General features: G+C 40.3%; 1 protein-coding gene across 1 annotated transcript in view; it reads right to left on the reverse strand.

The window, feature by feature from the left end:
• Positions 1–19,558, reverse strand: part of ASAP2 (ArfGAP with SH3 domain, ankyrin repeat and PH domain 2) — a 378,888-nt gene that overhangs the window by 177,274 nt on the left and 182,056 nt on the right. The window contains exon 3 of the mRNA XM_042783668.1: positions 16,475–16,620. Within this exon, the coding sequence (XP_042639602.1) occupies positions 16,475–16,620 (146 nt within the window). The remainder of the gene's footprint in view (positions 1–16,474; positions 16,621–19,558) is intronic.

Below are 19,558 nucleotides of genomic sequence, written 5' to 3' on the forward strand. Positions count from 1 at the left end.
ATGAGCTGAACATGTACCTGAGGTAGATATACTCTTTGAAGAGAACAATCATGGGAGAAAGAAGGGCTGTTTATGCACAGGGAGACAGCTCAGGGGGCAGGAGGGCATGGAGAGATGGACACAGGGAAGAGGTAACTATTGGGAGGAAATGGGAGGGGAGCTGTTGCATTGGAGTAAATCATAGTCAATGTCATGAGACAAAGTGTATGTGAATTGCTGTATGGAAAGCGAATTTGCTCTGTAAATTTGCTCTGTAAATTTTCACCTAAATCACAATTTAAAAAAAAAAAAAAAAAAAACTGCGGGGAAAAAAAAAAAAGTTTAGTTCTTCAGTCACACTGGCCACATTCAAGTGCCCAGCAGTCTCATGTGGCTAGTGGCTTAACACTTGGATAGAGCATTTCTATCAACACAGAAAATTCTATTGGAGAGCAATGCTGAGACTAATGTCTTAAAGTTATTTAAAAAAATAGTTTTATTGAGATATAATTGCTATACAATAAACTGCATGTATGTGAAGTACACAGCTTGGTAAGTTTTGGCATGTATACATAAATTAAATCACTGCCAAAATCAAGACAGTGAATATATTCATCACCTCCAAAATTCCCTTGTACTACCTTTTGCAGTTTCTATCTCCCAGCTGCTTACCTCCCCTTCTCCAGTCCCCATGCAACCACTGATCTGCTTCAATCCGCATTTAATGTCTGATTTTCTACAATTACATATATCTGCAGAATCATATAGTATGTACCAGATTTTAGGAGCCCTGGTGGTGCCATGGTTAAAGCTCTCAGCTATTAACCAAAAGGTTAGTGGTTCAAACACCCAAAAGCTGCTCCATGGGAGAAAGAAGAGGCAGTCTGCGTCCATAAATATCTGTCCTGGGGGTCACTATGAGTTGGAATCAACTTGAAGGCAATGAGTTTATGTTGTTGTCTGCCATTGAGTTGGACCCAACTCATAGCGACCTCTCCCCTTGGGTTTCTGAGGTGTTATCACTGCAGAAGTAGATTGCCCAACCTTCCTTCCAAGGAGTGGCTGGTGGGTTTGAACCGCCAGCCTTCTGGTTAGCAGTCAAGTGCCTTAGGCACTACGCAACCAGAGCTCCTAATGAGTTTATAGGTACCATATTTTTACACAAAAAACACACATATTATATCTTTTTGTCAACTGCACAACCTTACCACCCTGCACTATTTTCCTAAGTGCACTATGCTGCATGTTACATGGGTTTGTCATATGCAGAAAAAAATACAGTATTCCTTTTTCATTTGGCTTCTTTCATTACTACTCTGGGGGGGGCGGAGGTGAGCGAAGTAAGCATAATTATGCTGAGAGTCATTTGTGTAGTTCTCTTTAAAAATAGTCCATTCCTTTTTATTGATGAAGAGGATTCTATGGTACACATGTATCGTAATTTGTTTATCCAGTCACCTGTTGATGGGAAGCTGAGTTGTTTCTAGTTAAGAGTCACTGCAAATAGTACAAATAAAGCTGTAGGAGCTCTGGTGGCATAGTGCCTAAGGCATATGACTGCTAACCAGAAGGCTAGCGGTTCAAATCCACCAGCCACTCCTCAGAAGAAAGACTGGGCAATCTACTTCTGTAGAGATACCGCCTTGGAAACCCAAAGGGGGTCGCTATGAGTCGAATCGACTCCATGGCAGTGAATTTGGTTTGTCTTATGGTTTTTTTGTTTTTTTGTTTTTTTTGTTTTTGTTTAATCATTCATGGGATGGAGATGCATTTAAACTGTGGTCAGGAAAGTCTTTTTACAAGGTAACATTTGAGCAGAATCCTGAAAGAAGTGAGGTAGAGAGCTGAGTGCAAATCTGGTAGCACAAAAGGCCAGATATTATATGATTCCACTTAAATGAAGTATCTAGAATGAGTAAATGCATAGAGACCAAAATTTATTAGGAATTAATAGGAGCTAGAGATAGGAGGAAATGGGGAGTTATTGCTTAAGGGGTACTGAGTTTCTGTATCAAGTGCTAAAAAAGTTTTAGAAATAAAGTGGTAATGATTGCACAACATGGTGAATATAGGCAACGTCACTGAATTGTACACTTAAAAATGGTTAAAATGGAAACATTTTGCTACATATATGCAATCACAGTAAATAAAATGTTAAGAGTGTGTTCTTGGCAGAGCAAACTGCTAACACAAAAGCCCTTAGGCAAGAGTGTGCCTGACAGGCTCAAAGAACTGTTTCTGCATTCTTTCTAAAGGCTGCTTATATGAAAGTATGGTCAACCAGGCAGAAATTTTTTGGAGGAGCAAATAATGTTAGGTAAAATGGCCTGGAGTTGCAAATAGCTAAATGGCACAGGGCCAGGTGCCTCACCTAAATGATCTCACTCAATCAATATTCACAATTACCCCAAGATGAAGGAGTTGTTATTCCCATTTAACAGATATGGTAACAAATGCTTAGAAGAGATGAAGTCACTCACTTTGCCCCAAAAATGACACAACTAACAAGTAGCAGAGTTGGGCTCTAAAGTGTGACGCCAGATCTCTTCCTATCATTTCACTACTAAACAGGATTGAACTTAAAAGAGTCTTTTACCCTCATGGGGAACATGGCTTAAATATGACCAGGATCAAACCAAGAAAAATGGTGAGAATGAATAAATGCTCCCATCTGAGTTGCTGTCTGCATTAAAATTTCCTTCTACAGGGAGTCCTGAGGTTAGGAACTCTGACTCAAACTTGTCCTTTAATGCTATGTAAATTTTCTCTCACTTTGAACCACTAAACCAATCCCCTACTCACAACAAAGTCTTCATCACAATCACCTTCACTTGCTGCACATGTAGCTTTTAAATCATTGAAAAGCCATCAAGCCTTTTCTTGTGCTAAAGTAAGGCTTAAAACTGTATCCATCTATTCTGATTGACCTACAAATTCTACTTAAAGACATACTTAGGCATAGATCGCTTTTGTAACCTTGTTGTTGTTGTTGTTATGTGCCGTCGAGTCGGCCCCGACTCATAGCGACCCCTCCTTGGGTTTCCGAGGCAGTATCACTACGGAAGTAGGATTGCCCAACCTTCCTTCTGAGGAGTGGCTGGTGGGTTTGAACCGCCAGCCGTCTGGTTAGCAGCAAGTGTCTACACAAAGCAGTTGGTCAGATATGTAGGTGGAAACGTTAAAAAGAAAAACTACCTCAGTCACTTTCATTTTGGTTTAAGAGAAGAGACTTCCCCTGGACAGTACTGCCGTCCAGTCTACTAAACAAACACACACACACACACACACACACAGAGCCCTGCTTACCCACTCTCAAAAAGAGGGCCCTCATTGAACAGATGCTCCGAGTACTGTTTTTTTGGCAGCAGAGACACTCTGATAGTTTGTTTAATTAAAGAAGTAGGGAGGGCGGGGAGCCCATGCGATCTTGAGTGTTTAACACAAACTGAAAGATCAAACCCAGTCAGCTGCCAAAAACATGTTGGCAACTTTCACACCACAAAGAGGAGGGGGGTAAAGCTGACCTGGTTTCTTTTTGCTTTTAATGCTGCCTCTGGCAGTCACATGATTTTGACCTTTCACGTTCTAAATGGAGTAGAAATAATGACCCTTTGCCCTCTTCTTCCACTACAGAATAAATGATGAATCTGTACACTAAAGGCCAGTTCTGAGGCAAAGGTCGCAGAACAGAAGAACACCAGACAATACACTCATGCACACCCACAACTTCTAAAATCCACAAGACGTTAAAATGTTCAGTTAAGCCATCAACCAAAAATGAGAGAACTCTTCCAAATTTTATTACCTCCAAGAATCCAAGGTTAGAAAATATTTGCTCTGGCCTCAGCTAGACTTTGGCAACCTAAGTCTCAATTTCATGAGTGTAAGAATCAGAAGCACTTAACTCAGGCTAGCCTCTAGGGCAGTGATTCCAAAGTAGAGTCCCTGACCAGCAACATCAGCATTACTTGGGAAACTGTTAGAAACACGAATTACTGGGCCTCGGAAACCCAAGGAGGGGTCGCTATGAGTCGGGGCCGACTCAATGGCACATAACAACAACAACAACAACCCTATAGGTACGCAATCAGAAAATCAGGGAGTAGAGCCCAACAATGTGTGGTTAACAAACCCTCCAGGTACTTAAAAAAAAAAGATTTTAAAAAAATCTGATGCACTAAAGCTGTAGAACCATAATTCAGTAGTATGGTGTGTGAATTTCTAGTAAGTTACAGATAATGCTGATGCTGCTAGTCTAGGCACTGTATTTTATTTTTTAAAAAATTTTATTGTGATTTGGGTGAAAGTTTACAGAGCAAATTCATCTTCCACACAGCAGTTCACATACACTTTGTCTCATGACATTGACTGCAATTTCCCACAATGCAATAGCTCTCTTCTCACTTCCTCTCCATAGTTACCTCTTACTTGTGTCCTTCCCTCCCATGCATTCCTGCCCACCCCAAGCCCCACCTGTCTCCCTGTGCATACACAGCCCTTCTATTCTCCCATGATTGATCTTTCCTATGAGTGTATCCAGCTAATGTAAATGTTCAGCTCATAGGCCTGACTTTTGTTTGGCTGGAAGGCAGCTACGGGCTACAGTCTCAGGGGTTCCACAAGGCTCTATCAGACCAGCAAACCTGGTCCTTTTTTTAAAAAATCATTTTGGGTTCTACATTGTTCTCCTACTCCATCCAGGATCTCCTGCATAGATCCCCCTCTGAGTGGCTGACAGTGGTAGCCAGTGGGCACCATATTTTCAGAACCTCTCTTCTAGAGCAATGCTTCTCAAACTTCAAGAACAACTGCCACAATGTAGGAATCCTCAGACAGTGTGATCACTCAGTATGTGATGATCTTATTAAAATGAAGATTCTGATTCAGTAGGTCTAGAAAGGGTTGGGCAATCCTACTTCCGTAGTGATACTGCCTCGGAAACCCAAGGAGGGGTCGCTATGAGTCGGGGCCGACTCGATGGCACATATCAACAACAACAACAGAGGAGGAGAGCCTGAGATTCTGCAGTTCTAAAATGCTCCCAGATGATTCCAGTAACACAGATCCAAGGATGCTCTTTAAGGCTAGGATTTCTGGGGGTACAAAAGAAACAACCCATGTTCAAGTGCTTTGGAAACTAGACTCTGGAATATATAGGTATTGATGTTGTTTGCTAAGTTTTAAATTTTAGGGAATGATTAATAAACAATCTAAAATTCCCAAGAAGAGGAAAAGGCACATGAAGAGCAAGGACCTTGAATTTATCTACATAATTTTGCTAATGACTCCCCTCAGAGAGAACAAGGCTTGACTCTTTGCCGAGCACATCAACAGGAGGAAGGGACATGTAGCCTTCACAGCTCACCAACACCCCTCTTCTATATCATCAACCTAGTCCAGCTATCAGCTACCTCCCAAACAAACAAAAAATCCGACTGCCTGCAAGTTATTCCAATTCGTAGCAATGCTATAGGACAGGGAAACCCCCATATGGTTTCCAAGGCTGTAAATCTTTTCTCCTGCAGAGTGGCTGGTGGGTTCAACCTCCCGACCTTTTGGTTAGCAGACAAATGCTTTAACCACTGCACTACCAGAATTTCGGCTAACTCCCAAAGGGCCTAAAATAGGCTCATATCTCTTTTATCCAAAAGACCCTCCCCTTTTAGCTTTCTCCCCCCATTAGCAAACTTCACCCTAGATAGTGAACACCTGCTTGTTTCTACCCCTTCACTTGATGTTTCTCCTTATGCTACCGTAACTTGTATTCTGCCTTTACCGAAATAGGGAAAAAAGCCAAAAAATCACTGTTGCCTCCTCCTCATCTCGGCTGACAGCCACCAATCAAGGCTTCTCTTCCTGTACCTCCCCGATGTCCCAGGATGCAACTGAGTCCTCTGCCTTCTTTAACATCCTCTACTCAAATCTTTCCACATATTATCTGCCAAAGTTTGGCAGAAGACTTTTTTCAAAACTGTCTGAGGATTCCTACATTGTGGCAGTTGTTCTTTCAATACTCAGTAATTGAGAAAATACACCATAACAAAAACCAAAAACAAACCCTGTTTTGAATTCATTCATACTTTCAAATGATTGTAACAGTATCTCCTACACATGTGAGAAGTTGCAAAGATACGCTTAAGACATTTGTTTATAAACAATACAATCATGGCTGTGTTGCACATGAATTAAAGGACACCGGTGACAGCCCACAAGGCTTCCTTGCCCCACCTCCACCCCCAAGGCTCCAAGGTCCAAGGCCTATGGTATCTTGTGTAGTGTCTGTCACAGCACACACTGCATTATAATAGAGGTATCTGTGTATCTGTCTCCTCAGACAGTGATTAGAGTGGATACCCTTTGTAGCCCCACAGTGTAACACCGTGCCCAGCAGGCATTCAGTCACTTTTCTCAATGCGTTCTTCCTCTCCATGCCCAAGGCCTTGGTTATTCCTACAGTGTTCTCTCCCACTATGGCTTTTCTCACCTTCCTGGTCCCAAGAACTCAATGTACCATGGGGGTTACAAGTAGGTAGCAATGATTTTTCCAAGAAAAGAACTGTATGCATCTATTCTTAAAGTACAATTTAAACATATCAAATGGCTGTGGAACAACCAAAACATAGGTCTTCTGACAGTCTTATTGCTCCTCACTGTTTGAGTAAAACTAAAACCACACATTTATTTTTGTTAAGATTTGTGAGTGTATAAAGTAGCTTATAGTGTTGAAATCCTGTGAGCCCTAAACATAAGTACTTCCACATATAATTAAAACCAGTTGCCATACAATCGATTCCAACTCATAGTGACCCCATGTGTATCAGAGTAGAACTGTGATCCGTAAGGTTTTTCAATTGCTGGTGTTTCTAAAATAGATCATCAGGCCTTTCTTCTGAGGAGTTTCTCAGTGGACTTGAACCTCCAACCTTTCAGTTAGCAGTCAAATGCATTAACCATTAGGCCACATTAAAAATAAATAAGTGGCAATGGTTTCTAGATGACCAAAGTAACATGTAACTTTATTCCACTAGAGAAGCCCTCAAACCCTCTTGACTCAATACTTACTGATTCAATTACATGCAAGTCTAACAAGCCACACCATCTTGTTTTCCAGCTCATAGCATAATGAAAAAAGGAATGCTAGAGGCAAGCATCTGATAGCAATAGCAGCAACTAGCAGGGAAAAGAGAGTGAGAATGTTAAATGGCAGATGTCAGAAATGCAAAGTCTAATAGTGTCAGTATAGGGGATTCTTTATATTTCAGAATAGGCCAGTAATTTATGTCTAAAACAATGACTTCATCTCATCAACCTCCCCCCATATGGAATTATGATTAGTGTCCTTGTTTAATAAGAAAAAAAAAAGTAAGTTTATGAAAATACTAAGGATGAGAGCTTCTGGAGTAAGATCTTTTTACTAAATACCGAGATAAGCCTTATTAATGGAATATCAGGTCATATTTAACCCAAGACTGATGGTGCTGGCTAAATAGCATATTGTGCTATTACCAATGCAACAAGGTAAGGACAACTCTCTGCTAGGCACTGTACACATCACACACACACAAAGCCACAGCTACTGCTCATGCAAACAGAACCTTATTCTCTCCCTTTATGGTTATAATGTCTTTTAACTCTAGTCATTTGTGTAAAATAGTCAAGATGTATGTAAATGTTTGTTGAAACTTTCAGGTTCCTCTTTGAGCATGTGATGAAATTCTTCAGCCACAGGGCCACTCCCTGATGTCATACTAGACCCCATCCTCAGCATTTGCTTGCTTTTATTTCACAAAGATATTCAAATAAAGTAGGTTATATAGACTGTTGTTGTTAGGTGCCATCGAGTTGGAGCCGACTCACAGTAACAACAGAATGAAACACAGCTCGGTCATGCACCATCCTCAGAAATGTGCCCATGCTTGAACCCATTGTTGCAGCCACTGAGTCAATCCATCTCATTGAGGATCTTCCTCTTTTCCACTGACTCTTTAACTTTACACAAAGCAGGATATCCTTCTCCAGGGACTGGTCCTTCCTGATAACATAACTGTTTTGGTCATCTGGCACTGCTCTAATAGAAAATACCATAAGTGGATGGCTTTAACAAACAGGAGTTTATTCTCTTACAGTTTAGGAGGCTAGAAGTCCAAGTTCAAAGTGCCAGGCTCTAGGGGCTGGATGAAAAGCCCCATGACCTTGGGCTGCAACTCTGCCTCTTGCTCCCAGCCCACTGAAGCTGGAAGTTTCTCTTAACTCAGGCAGCTTCTGGCTGCTGAGGCTGATAAACCCAAGGCTGACAAATAAAATGGCACAGTCCCAAGATTACCAAACAATGTGGCAGACCACTAGTTTAAGTCCAGAGATAGTCCCAACATCTGCAGGAAACATGGCAGGCTGCTGAAGGAAGACTCAGCTGCATGCAGGGTCCAAGTGTACCAAAAAGCTGCAGAGACCTTTCTCAAAGCTTCTTATATACTGGAAGCAGACCACATCCCTAAGGCAGATACTCAGCTGCTTCAGTAGATTCCACCATGAAGTTGCTTACCAGTCTCATCATGGGGAATATAACTACATCCAGCTGCCCAGCCAAGTTGACACACAACTTAATTACTACTATAACCAAAGTATGAGAGACAAACTCTGGCCATTCTCACTTCTAAGGAGCACTGTGGTTGTACTTCATCCAAGACAGATCTGTTCATTCTTCTGGCAGCCAACAGTACATCCAATATTCTTCACCAACATCATAATTCAAATGCATTAATAATTTTATGGTCTTTCTTATACATACATATGAGGCTACTGTAGCAAATATCATGGCTTGGGTCAGGTGCACCTTAGTCTTCAAAGTGACATCTTTGCCCTTTAACACTTTGAAGAGGCCTTTGCAGCAGATTTGCCCAGTGTAATATGTTGTCTGATTTGTTAACTGCTGCTTTCATGGGCATTAAGAGTGGATCCAAGTAAAATGAAACTCCTAATAACTTCAATCTTTTCTCCATTCATCATGATGTTGATTATTGGCCCCATTGTGAGTATTTTTGTTCTCTTTATGTTGAAGCACAATCCATATTGATGACTATAGTCTTTGATCTGCATCAGTAAGTGCTTTAAGTCTTCCTCATTTTCAGCAAGCAAGGTTGTGTCATCTGCCTATTGCAGGTTGTTAATCAGTCTTCCTCCAATCTTGATGCCACATTCTTCTTCATATAGTCCAACTTCTTGGATTATTTGCTTAGCGTACAGATTGAATAAGTATGGTGAAAGGATACAATCCTAACACACACCTTTCCTGATTTTAATCCATTTAATCCTCTTGTTCTGTTTAAGCAACTTCCTCTTAGTCTATGTACAGGTTCCTCATGAACACAACTAAGTGTTCTAGAATCCCCATCCTTCACAATGTTGTCTTTAATTTATTGTGAGCCACATTGCCTAACAACACTGCATAGTCAGTAAAACACAGATAAACATCTTTCAGATAAACATTCTCTGCTTTCAGCCAAGATCCACCTGACATCAGCAATGATACTTCTCATTCCACGTCTGCTTCTGAAGCCAGATTAAATTTCGGGCAATTCCTTGTCAATGTACTGCAGCAACCATTTTTAAATTATTTTCAGCAAAATTTTACTTGCATGTGATATTAATGATATTGTTTGATAATTTCTGCATTCCTTTGATCTTTGGAATGGCCACAAATATGAATCTCTTCTAGTCAGTAGGCCAGGTAGCTGTCTTCCAAATTTCTTGGCATAGACAAGTGAATGCTTCCAGCATGGCATCCATTTGTTGAAACATCTCAATGGTTATTCCCCATCAATTCCTGGAGCTTTGTTTTCCACCAATTCCTTCAGTGCAGCTTCAACTTCTTTGTTCAATACCATTGGTTCTTGATCATATGTTTCCTTCTGAAGGTTGAATGTTGACCAATTCTTTTCGGTACAATGACTCTGTATTCCTTCCATCTTCTTTTGATGCTTCCTGTATCATTCAATAATTTCCTCATAGAATCCTTCAATTTTGAAATTTGAGGTTTGAATTTTTTCATTTCTTTCAGCTTAAGAAATGCTGAGCATGTTCTTCCCTTTTGGTTTTCTAATTCCAGTTCTTTGCACATTTCATTATAATACTTTACTTTGTCTTCTCAAACTGCCCCTTGAAATCTTCTGTTCAGCTCTTTACTTTACCATTTCTTCCATTCACTTTGTAGCTACTCTACATTCAGCAGGCAAGTTTCAGAGTCTCTTCTGACATCCATTTTGGTCTTTTCTTCATTTCCTGTTCTTTAGTTAGCTTCTGCTTGTTTCACGTATGATGTCCTTGATGTTATCCCACAACTCATCTTGTCTTCAGTCAATAGTGTTTAATGCATCAAATCTATTCTTCAGATAGTCTCTAAATTCAGGTGGCATATACTAAAGGTCATATGGTGGATCTCATGGACTTGTTTTCATTTTCTTCAGCTTCAACTTAAATCTGCATCATGAGCAACTGAAGGTCTGTTCTACAGTTGGCCCCTGGATTTGTTCTGACTGATATCAGCTTTTCCACTCCGTCTTTAATGACAGATGTCATTAATTTTATTCCTGTATATTCCATCTGGCAAGGTCCACATGTATAGTCACCATTTATACTGTTAAAGAAAGGTATCTGTAATGAGTGAGTCATTGGTCCTGTAAAATTCTATCATGTGATCTCTGGCATCATTTCTATAACCAAGGCCATCTTTCCCAACTACTGATGATTCTTCCTTTCCAACTTTCACATTCCAATCACCAGTTGTTACCAATGCATCCTGATTGCAGGCTTGGTCAATTTCAGACTGCAGACCAACCTGTCATCAAGTTGATTCCAACTCATAGTGACTCCATTGGGTCTCCAAGGTGGTGAATCTTTACAGAAGTAGATTGCCCCACCTTCCTTCTGCAAGTGGCTGGTGAGTTTGAACCACCAACCTTTTGGTTAGCTGTCAAATGCCTTAGGCACTATATCACCAGAGGTCCCAGACTCCAGAAGGTAGTAAAAACTCTTCAATTCCTTTAGTGGGTGATGCGTGAATTTGAATAACGTAGTATTAACTAGTCTTCCTTCTAGGTGTATGGATATTATCCTATCGCTGATAGCACTGTACTTCAAGATAGATGTTGAAATGTTCTTTTGATGGTGAATGAGAGGGCATTCCTATTCAATTTGTCATTTCCAGCATAGTAAACCCTATGACTATCTTATTCAAAATGGTCAAATACCAGTCCATTAAAGTTCACTAATGCCTAGGATATCAATCTTTATTGTGTTCCATTTCATTTTTGACAACTTAAATTCCAATTTTCCTAGATTAATACCTTGAGCCTTCCACATTCCAATTACCGATGGATGTCTGAAGCTGTTTCTTCTCATTTTGAGTTGTGCCACATTAGCAAATGAAGATCCTGAAATCTTTACTCCATCCATGACATTAAGCTCAAGTCTAGAGTGAGGAGGCAACTCTTCTCCAATCACATTTAGAGTGCCTTCTAACCTAAGGGACTCATCTTCCAGCACTATATAGGAAAACGTTTTGCTGCTATTCATAAGGTTTACAGTGGTCATTCCCCCCCCCCCCGAAATAGACCATCATGTCCTTCCTTCTTCCTCGTCTTTCTTAGTCTGGAAGTTCCACTGAAACCTGTCCACCATAGGTGACCCTGCTGTTATCTGAAATACTGGTGGCATAGCTTCCAGTATCACAGCAACTTTCAAGCCACCACAGTATGCAAAACTGACAAATGGTATACAGACTGAGAGGGCATTTTTTTCAGTAATAATTCTCTTAATTCAAGAACAGGGATTATATACCTGCAATTAACCTTTCAGAATCCAGCCTTACATTAATAAGCCACTTTTTACCCCAGAAGTGGCCCTTGGAAAATCTTTTCAGGATTCTCACATCCATCTGGTAAAAGGAAAAGAGCCTAGAAACTGAGCTGACTTCATAACCAGTTTAATTTCACACATGTTACACTTCAGAAGATGCCTTGTTTTTCCCTTTATCCTGCATAACTGCAGAGAAAATTCATAGACTTTCTAAAGGTGAGAATCTTACCATTAGTAAGAAAATATCACTTTATATTAAGTTGGCCTTCTTTTGGAGATGTTCCAACAGCTTTATAAAAAAATTCTTTCATGTCACAAAGCAGGTAGGTGGTAATTATTATTCTTTCTGGACAAGAGGTAGAATTGAGAATCTTAGCCATACAGAATTGAAATGTTTTTTAAGTGTCTGGGGAAAAGCAAAAACAAAGCTTTTAGAATAAGAGATAGGACAGATGTGACCAAAAATAGGAATAAGAATGGTATATAAAATACTAAAAGAGGAGAATTCTCCTATAATCAGCTCACTCTCAACAACAGTTTCTCAGAAGCTGCCACTTTGCATTTCTATGGTTGTATAGCTTCAAAACTGGCACTGGCCTGGAAAATCAGGCATGGTGAATGCTAATTTTGGTGCAAATAAGAGATTTTCTCTCTCTCTGATCTTTGCTGGGAAACAGGATCAACAATCCTAACTCCATAAATTAAAAGTTGACACTAAAGTAATGTACATGTACTTAAATCTATTATCCCACTGATTTTAATAAGTCAGCATATCACAATAACACTAAAACGTCAGATCTGTGCTGGGCTTTTAACTTACAAGAAAACTTCTCAGTTATTACTGTTATCTTACTGACAGTCTTGTGAAGTGGTCAAGGTTTCACCACCCTTGCTTTAAGGTAAGGAAACAAGGCCATCTGGCTGCTGCAAAGTCACTCCAAAGATTCTCCTAATGCTACAAGTTTCCTGCACTTTGTTCCCTTCTGTTTTGCTCCCCTCACACCTACCACCCAAGGAATTGACAGGAAGCCTTATATTCCTTTAAATGCCACAGGGAAAACAGCATGGGTTTGGAGTCCTAAGCCTTGGATTTGAATCCCCACTCTGTCCCTTGTTAGCTAAAGACCAGATAAGTTACTTAACGTGTGTGTGACCAATTTTCTTTATGAAAATAAGTAATAAAATCTACCTTGTACCATTGTTATCAGGAATAAATCAAATAGTATATCCTTAATGCCTATACAAGTGCTTACTACACCACGAGTGCCAGCCACTGATACCTTTACTTACTGTAGAAACCTGGAGAGCATTTAGGACTTGAAGTGTCTGTAGGGGTACTGAAACTGGCAAAGTAATAGGGCAGTGAGCAATGGACTAATCACAATGACTATTGCTCTGCTTTCTGCTTTTGCAGCAAATCAAGAAAAAAAGGGCTGTTTTTATTTAACTGTTTTTAATTAATTTAACACTATTGGGAGTGCTAGAGATGGAAATTTCTGAATCTAGACCAAACATTCAAAAGTTATCTATGATTCTGAGCTCTCCCAAGGGAGATATTACCTCCTTAAACCTTTTAAAGCCTCCATTATCTAATCCATAAAGTGGGGATAACGTTGACTCATTTTATGGGATTGTTACAAGGATTAGATAAGCTGAAATGTGTGAAAGCATCTGACTATGTTCTATAAACAAAGTCAAGTATGGCATTATCATCTCCATTTTTACAAATGAGAAAATCTAAGTCTAGAGACTGGCTGAACAGAGATAAAGTAGCTTGTTTGTTACTCCAGTGTGAAAGGACAGAACACAGGCCTCCTTCCTATTTCCTGTTGTTGCTAGTTATCACTGAGTCAATTTCTACTCATGCGGACCCATGTGTGCAGAGTAGATCTGCTCCACAGGGTTGTTAAGGCTGTGATATTTCAGAAGCAGATTAAGCCAGGCTTGTCTTCTGAGGTACCTCTGGGTGGGTCTGAACCACCAATCTTCCAGCTAGTGGTCAAGTACTTAACCATTTGCTCCATCAACTTCCTACATGGTCAAATGTCTTAGACTGGCTGCTCCAGGCCTCGTGCTCAGCAGTTCTCCTGGTACTCCCCTTTGCCATCCTATGGGAATCCCCTTTCACTGCTGGAAAGTGCTGGATCCTGTTTCCTGACTTTCACATTTTCCACTTTCTTGGCTCATCTTGACAAAGCACTTCCTTTGGATATTTTTGAGAAATTATATGTGGAAGTTAAAGTTTTAAGTCTTTCATGTCTGAAAATATCTTAAACTCTGTCTTGTTCAGTTGGCTGGGTATAATTTGAAATTAAGAATCATCTTCCTCAGAATTCTGAAAGCATTGCTCCGTGTACCTTAAAGTTTCCAGTGTTATTGTTGAGAAATCCAGTGGCATTCTGATTTGTAATCCTCTGTTTGCTTTCTGGACACTTTTACGATCTTCTGAAATCTCACAATGATGTGCCTTGATGGGAGTCTTCTTCCACCTTATTGCACTGGACATTCATGAGCCCTTTAATCTGGAGACTTGCATTATTCTGTTTTAGAAATTTTCTTTTGTATTGTTGCATTGGCGATGTTCTCCTCTCCATTTTTTAATTCTCTCTGAAATGCCTGTCAATTGGATGTAAGACATTGAGGATTAATCCTTAATTCCTGTCTTTTATTTATTTTCCCACTTGTCATCTTTTTGTCTTATTTTCTGACAGATATCTTTTACTCCAAGCCTTCTAATGGAATTTTTTAATTTTATATATTTTTAAATTGTCCCCTCCCCATTTCCCATCTTTAAGGACAAACTGTATCCAACTCTTCTTGAATGGACACAATGTCTTTTCCTATTTCTCTGAGGAATTAAATATAGTTTCTTTAAAGGTTTCTTCTGTTCTCTGCATTGTCTCTAACCTCCTTCATCCCCTACCCCGTTCTTTTTCTGTTTATTTCAGTCTCTTTTATTCTGAAGGGTGTTCATTCATATTTAAGAGTGAGGCAAGGCACTAAAAAGCTGACTGGCAGCTCTGCATGCCTGGATGGCGCTTATTAACTGCTAGCTTTTACCACAAGAGGATTAGGCAGCAAGTGGACTTCTCTCACTGGAAAAGCCCCACATGTCAGCATCTATACATCTTCTCCTGGGGACCACTCCATTTCTCTGGGTTTTTTTAAAAACAAAATCCTCCAATTTTTTCTGACTTGGTGGTGGGACACTAATACACATGTCTGTCAATATTTAGAGAATGGAGGTGAGAGAAGGGGATGGGGCTCCACTGTTCATTATGCAAGCTTTCATCTTTTTGGGGCAGTAATAAATGGATGATGAACTTTGACAAAAGCTCCAAACTTTAGGATCAAATTAGTTCAAGTGAAAACAAGCACAGCAACAGGTTTTTTTAATTATTATTATTATTACTATTTCCAAATGAAATATTTGCAAGTGAAGATAGGGAGAGAGAACAAACACTCTAATGATCTTCTTCTTTACTCTTCTTCCTATTATTAACTTATACATTATGTTTCCTTTTCTCTGCCCTTCGAAGGCCAGACTTACAAACCCACCATCATCATGATTTCAACCATAATGAGCTACTTTTTCATTTGTTATGAGCTTACTGACAGGATAAATAAAAAAGGCTCTGCTGTCTGTAACCTACATGCAAGCATTATAGACTGCTTGACCTGTCTTCATGACTTTTAGGAGAAGCTGGGTAAAAGAAAAAGGAAAGAGAAGATCCCCAGTGTAAAGTGTACTTGTGGAACAAATCACCCAGGCAGGGTCACAAACATCTCTCTGAGGTAGCCCACTTCTTCCAAATTCTGGCCTAATAACAAGGACAGCACAGGGTTGTCAAGCACAAGAAAAAACTCAATTCACCCAACATCACTAAGTATCTACCAAAGATATACAATCAATACCAACTCTATGTTCTACTTGATTAGAAAATAAGACTTCTTTCAGCCCCGCTTTTTTTAGGCTCCACATTTGGGAACATAAAAGCCTTTTAAATATTCATGGTAATTTCTGTGCTCTGATTACAGGTTACCTTAACTGTGTAACATGAGTCTGAAATACATTTATTAAATATTATAAGTTTAAATGCCTGCTATAATTACCAGAAACATTGACTATTCTACACAGTTTAGAAACTACTAAAAATCGAAGCCAAAGGCCTTTAAGAAGATAAATGTATTTTATCTATTTTGTCTCACAGCTGTGCACATTTAAAATGCCAAGTTGTACTTAAAAAGTATTATTAGAATAAAAGTTACAATTTAAAATTTTTATTTCAAAGTGGCCTGATATATCTAGAAAACATAATTCCTTTAGGAAATGTGAACTATGAAACAATTTATTTCTAGTTTATTAAACAAATGTTAATCATCCTCGACTGAGCTAACTTTTCATGTAACAGACCAAAAAAACAAACCAAACTCATTGCCGTCAAGTTGGTCCCAACTCATAGCAACCCCTCCTTGGATTTTCGAGGCAGTATCTCTCCGAAAGTAGAATGCCCAGCCTTCCTTCCGAAGAGTGGCTGATGGGTTTGAACCACCAGCCTTCTGGTTAGCAGTCAAGTGCCTTGGGCACTATGCCACATTTCACTGGTCAACTCATGGCTGCATACACATAATGAACACTTACCAGGTTTTTGAAAAGTGCTGTCAACTCCTTTGTAAACACGGAGAACTTCAGGAATGCACTTCCCAAATCTGGGTCATCTCTGCACACACAGTTGCCACCAAACTTCTCCAGAGCTTGGGTGTACTGCTCTTCATTTTCCACATGAGCTACAATAGCAACGTGAGATGTACTATTAATGCTTGGAGCAAGCACGTGATCCCCATTCCCCACCAAGATCATCTTAGCTGGAAATAAAATCGATCATATTAGCAGAATAAAATCTCAGAAAAGTCAAAGAGCAGAAGTAACTTTGCTATCTCAATAATAAATAACTCATTGTGCCAGCAACAGATCCCAAAGAACAAGCCTGATGACAAGAGGAGAAAAGTAACTGCACCAAGTACCACTGTTTTCAACAGATCAGATGAGACTGCCAAGGATACTGCAATGCTTCCATATCATCTATGACTTCTCATTGGCCTAAACAATGACAGAAGTCACAAGTCAAGTTAACAGACTCAGCCCCCTTCTAGAATCTCAACAAGAGATGTCTTATTCCTCTCCCGCCTGAAGCTCACTTTTCTAATTCCAGGCCACAGACAACAGCTACTACTTCTTTCAAAACAGGAATAGTGGTCCTCAAAGTATAGTAAAGGGCAGCAAAGAAGGTCAGCAGTGCCTCCATGTCTCTCCTCATAATATGTCCTCTGCCCTCCATACCCTCACTCCAAACCATCTAACAGACTCATCTTTCCTCTGGGAAGCCTTCCAAGGCTCCATTCTATACCCTAGGTATCTAGGTTTGGCACCTCTATCCTTCCACATAGCAACATTACACCCAAATTGTCTGATAAATGTGTTCCTCAATACACTGGAAGCTCTCAGAAGACACCAGTTACCAGCTGCCACTGAGTCAATTCTAACTCATGGTGACCCCAAGTATGCAGAGTAGAACTGTGCTCCACTGGGTTTTCAAGGCTGTGACCTTTTGGAAGAAGATCACCAGGCTTTTTTTTTTTTTTGAGGTGTTTTTGAGTGGACTTGACCTGACAACCTTTTGGTTAGTACTGAAGTGATTAACCATTTGTACTACCCAGGCACTTCTCTTAGAGGATAGGGATTAAGTTCTATTCACCTCTTTGCCTAAATTACAAGATACATACCACACACGTTGCTTGAACATAAAAGGCAAACCCCAATTATTCATCTGATGGCAAATAATTTTACTACCAATAGGCCTCAAAGCAGCACCTTAAATAGTGAAAACCTAGATTCCAGGTCTCTAACTAAGTAGTTCTCATTACCTATTGGAAATCAAAATGATACATGCATTCATAGCTAGAAGCCAGATAGTCTCATCCAAGACTTCTAATTCAGAAACAGAGGGTAGGGAGCACAAGTAATTCTGCTAAATTAATGGGATTTAATGTTATTCCCTCATTACTGAGTCAAGGAGCTCTGGCAGTGTAGTGCTTAAGGTACTTGGCTGCCAAACAAAAGGTCAGTGTTTCTAAACCCACTACCCACTCCACCGAAGAAAGATGAGGCAGTGTGTTCCACAAAGATCAAAGCCTTAGAAACCCAGAGGGGATCGCTATGAGTCGGAATTGACTTGATAGCAGAGAGTGTGGTTTTTGGTTTGGTTCACTACTGGGTCAGGAATTTTTAAGTGAATGTAGCCAGTCTATAATAAAACAACTTGAGATTCAAAATGGAGTCTTGTCAGTAATCACCACGCTATTTCCCTCTAGCATCTTAGTGCTTGAAAAACTAGGTACAGCAGTTTGAATTAGGGATTTTGGTGCTCTAAACAGCTCACTGACTCAGAGTGCACCAAACTCAGAGGAGTAGAATTAGAGAGAAGAAAGGTACAGGGGTAAAAAAAAAAAAAAAAAAGAAGAGCTATCTTGGGGAGCGCAGACAAGCAGTCGAGAACGGCCATCCGAGACCTCCCTGGGATAAGAAAGAAGATGCACCAAACCAGCATACCAGTGAACACACCAGCATACCAACGATCACCCCAAGGATCTACCTTCAGCACCTGATTTTATCAGTAACTTGGGTCAGCTAGGTGCAGATGGGCACATCTAGCACCGCTGAAACCCGAGCAGAGAGTCCACTGATACTCTAGGAGGGAGGGCCCACTCCCCCCTCAGCGAGTCACTGAGTAGGCTTCGGTCAGCTTAGTGGCACTGAGAGGTCTGCGCTTGACTTTATCAGTAATCGTGGAACCACAGATTACTAGCAGGCACTCTCCCAACTCCAGCACTGTGAAACTGAGCAGATCTTTGGCACCAGGGGGCGGGGGGAGGTGGAATCACAGAGGAACTCCTAAGTGGATCACAGTCTGAGCAAGTTGGTCCAGCACCGTGAGTGAGTGGGGCCAGAGAGAGAAACCCCTGCAGTGGATCGTGGAGCCAGGAAGTTGTCTTGGGTTGGCTGTTTGGTGCGAAAGGGCCTTAGGAGTGAGTGGAGTTTTTGCATGTGTCCAAGACTGGCGGAAAGTGGTGACCCCCTAACAACTGGAGTCTTTGCTGAAATTGAGCTGCGGGTCTGTAAATAACAGTACAATGTCATCAGTAGCAGCCCACTCAAAGCCCTAGAAACCACCCCTAGCAATAGCGAGCTTTCCTTCTTCCACTCTCATCTTCTCTGCCAATAACTTCACTCATGCAATAGAAGAAACCACATTCAGCCAACATAAAACCTTCCAGTTCGAACTCTAAACCCTCTCTATGACAAACAGAAATCCATATCCACATTCCACACAGTGATTCCACCATCACAAAGAAAACTGCTGAGCAACCCAGCATACCTGAATTAATAACTAAATAAAATAAAATACACCAGCTTCACTTTTTTAAACTATTAAACCATAAAACCAAGAAAAAACAAATCAATATATAACCAATAATTAAAGACAGCCTCAAAATGTCTAGGAAACAACAGGCAACAGGACAAGGCATTAGAAGCAGAACAACAAACAAAGTTCTCATTACACATGGAGGAAGAGGAGGCAATAGAATTATCTGAGAAGGAATTTAGAAGATATGCTTATGGAGCTACACAAGAGCCTAAAGAAACCCCAAAGAGAAACAAGGAGAA

This window comes from Orycteropus afer, unplaced genomic scaffold (assembly GCF_000298275.1).
Source record: "Orycteropus afer afer isolate SDZICR_OR568_19922 unplaced genomic scaffold, OryAfe1.0 scaffold00025, whole genome shotgun sequence".
Lineage (NCBI taxonomy): Eukaryota > Metazoa > Chordata > Mammalia > Tubulidentata > Orycteropodidae > Orycteropus > Orycteropus afer.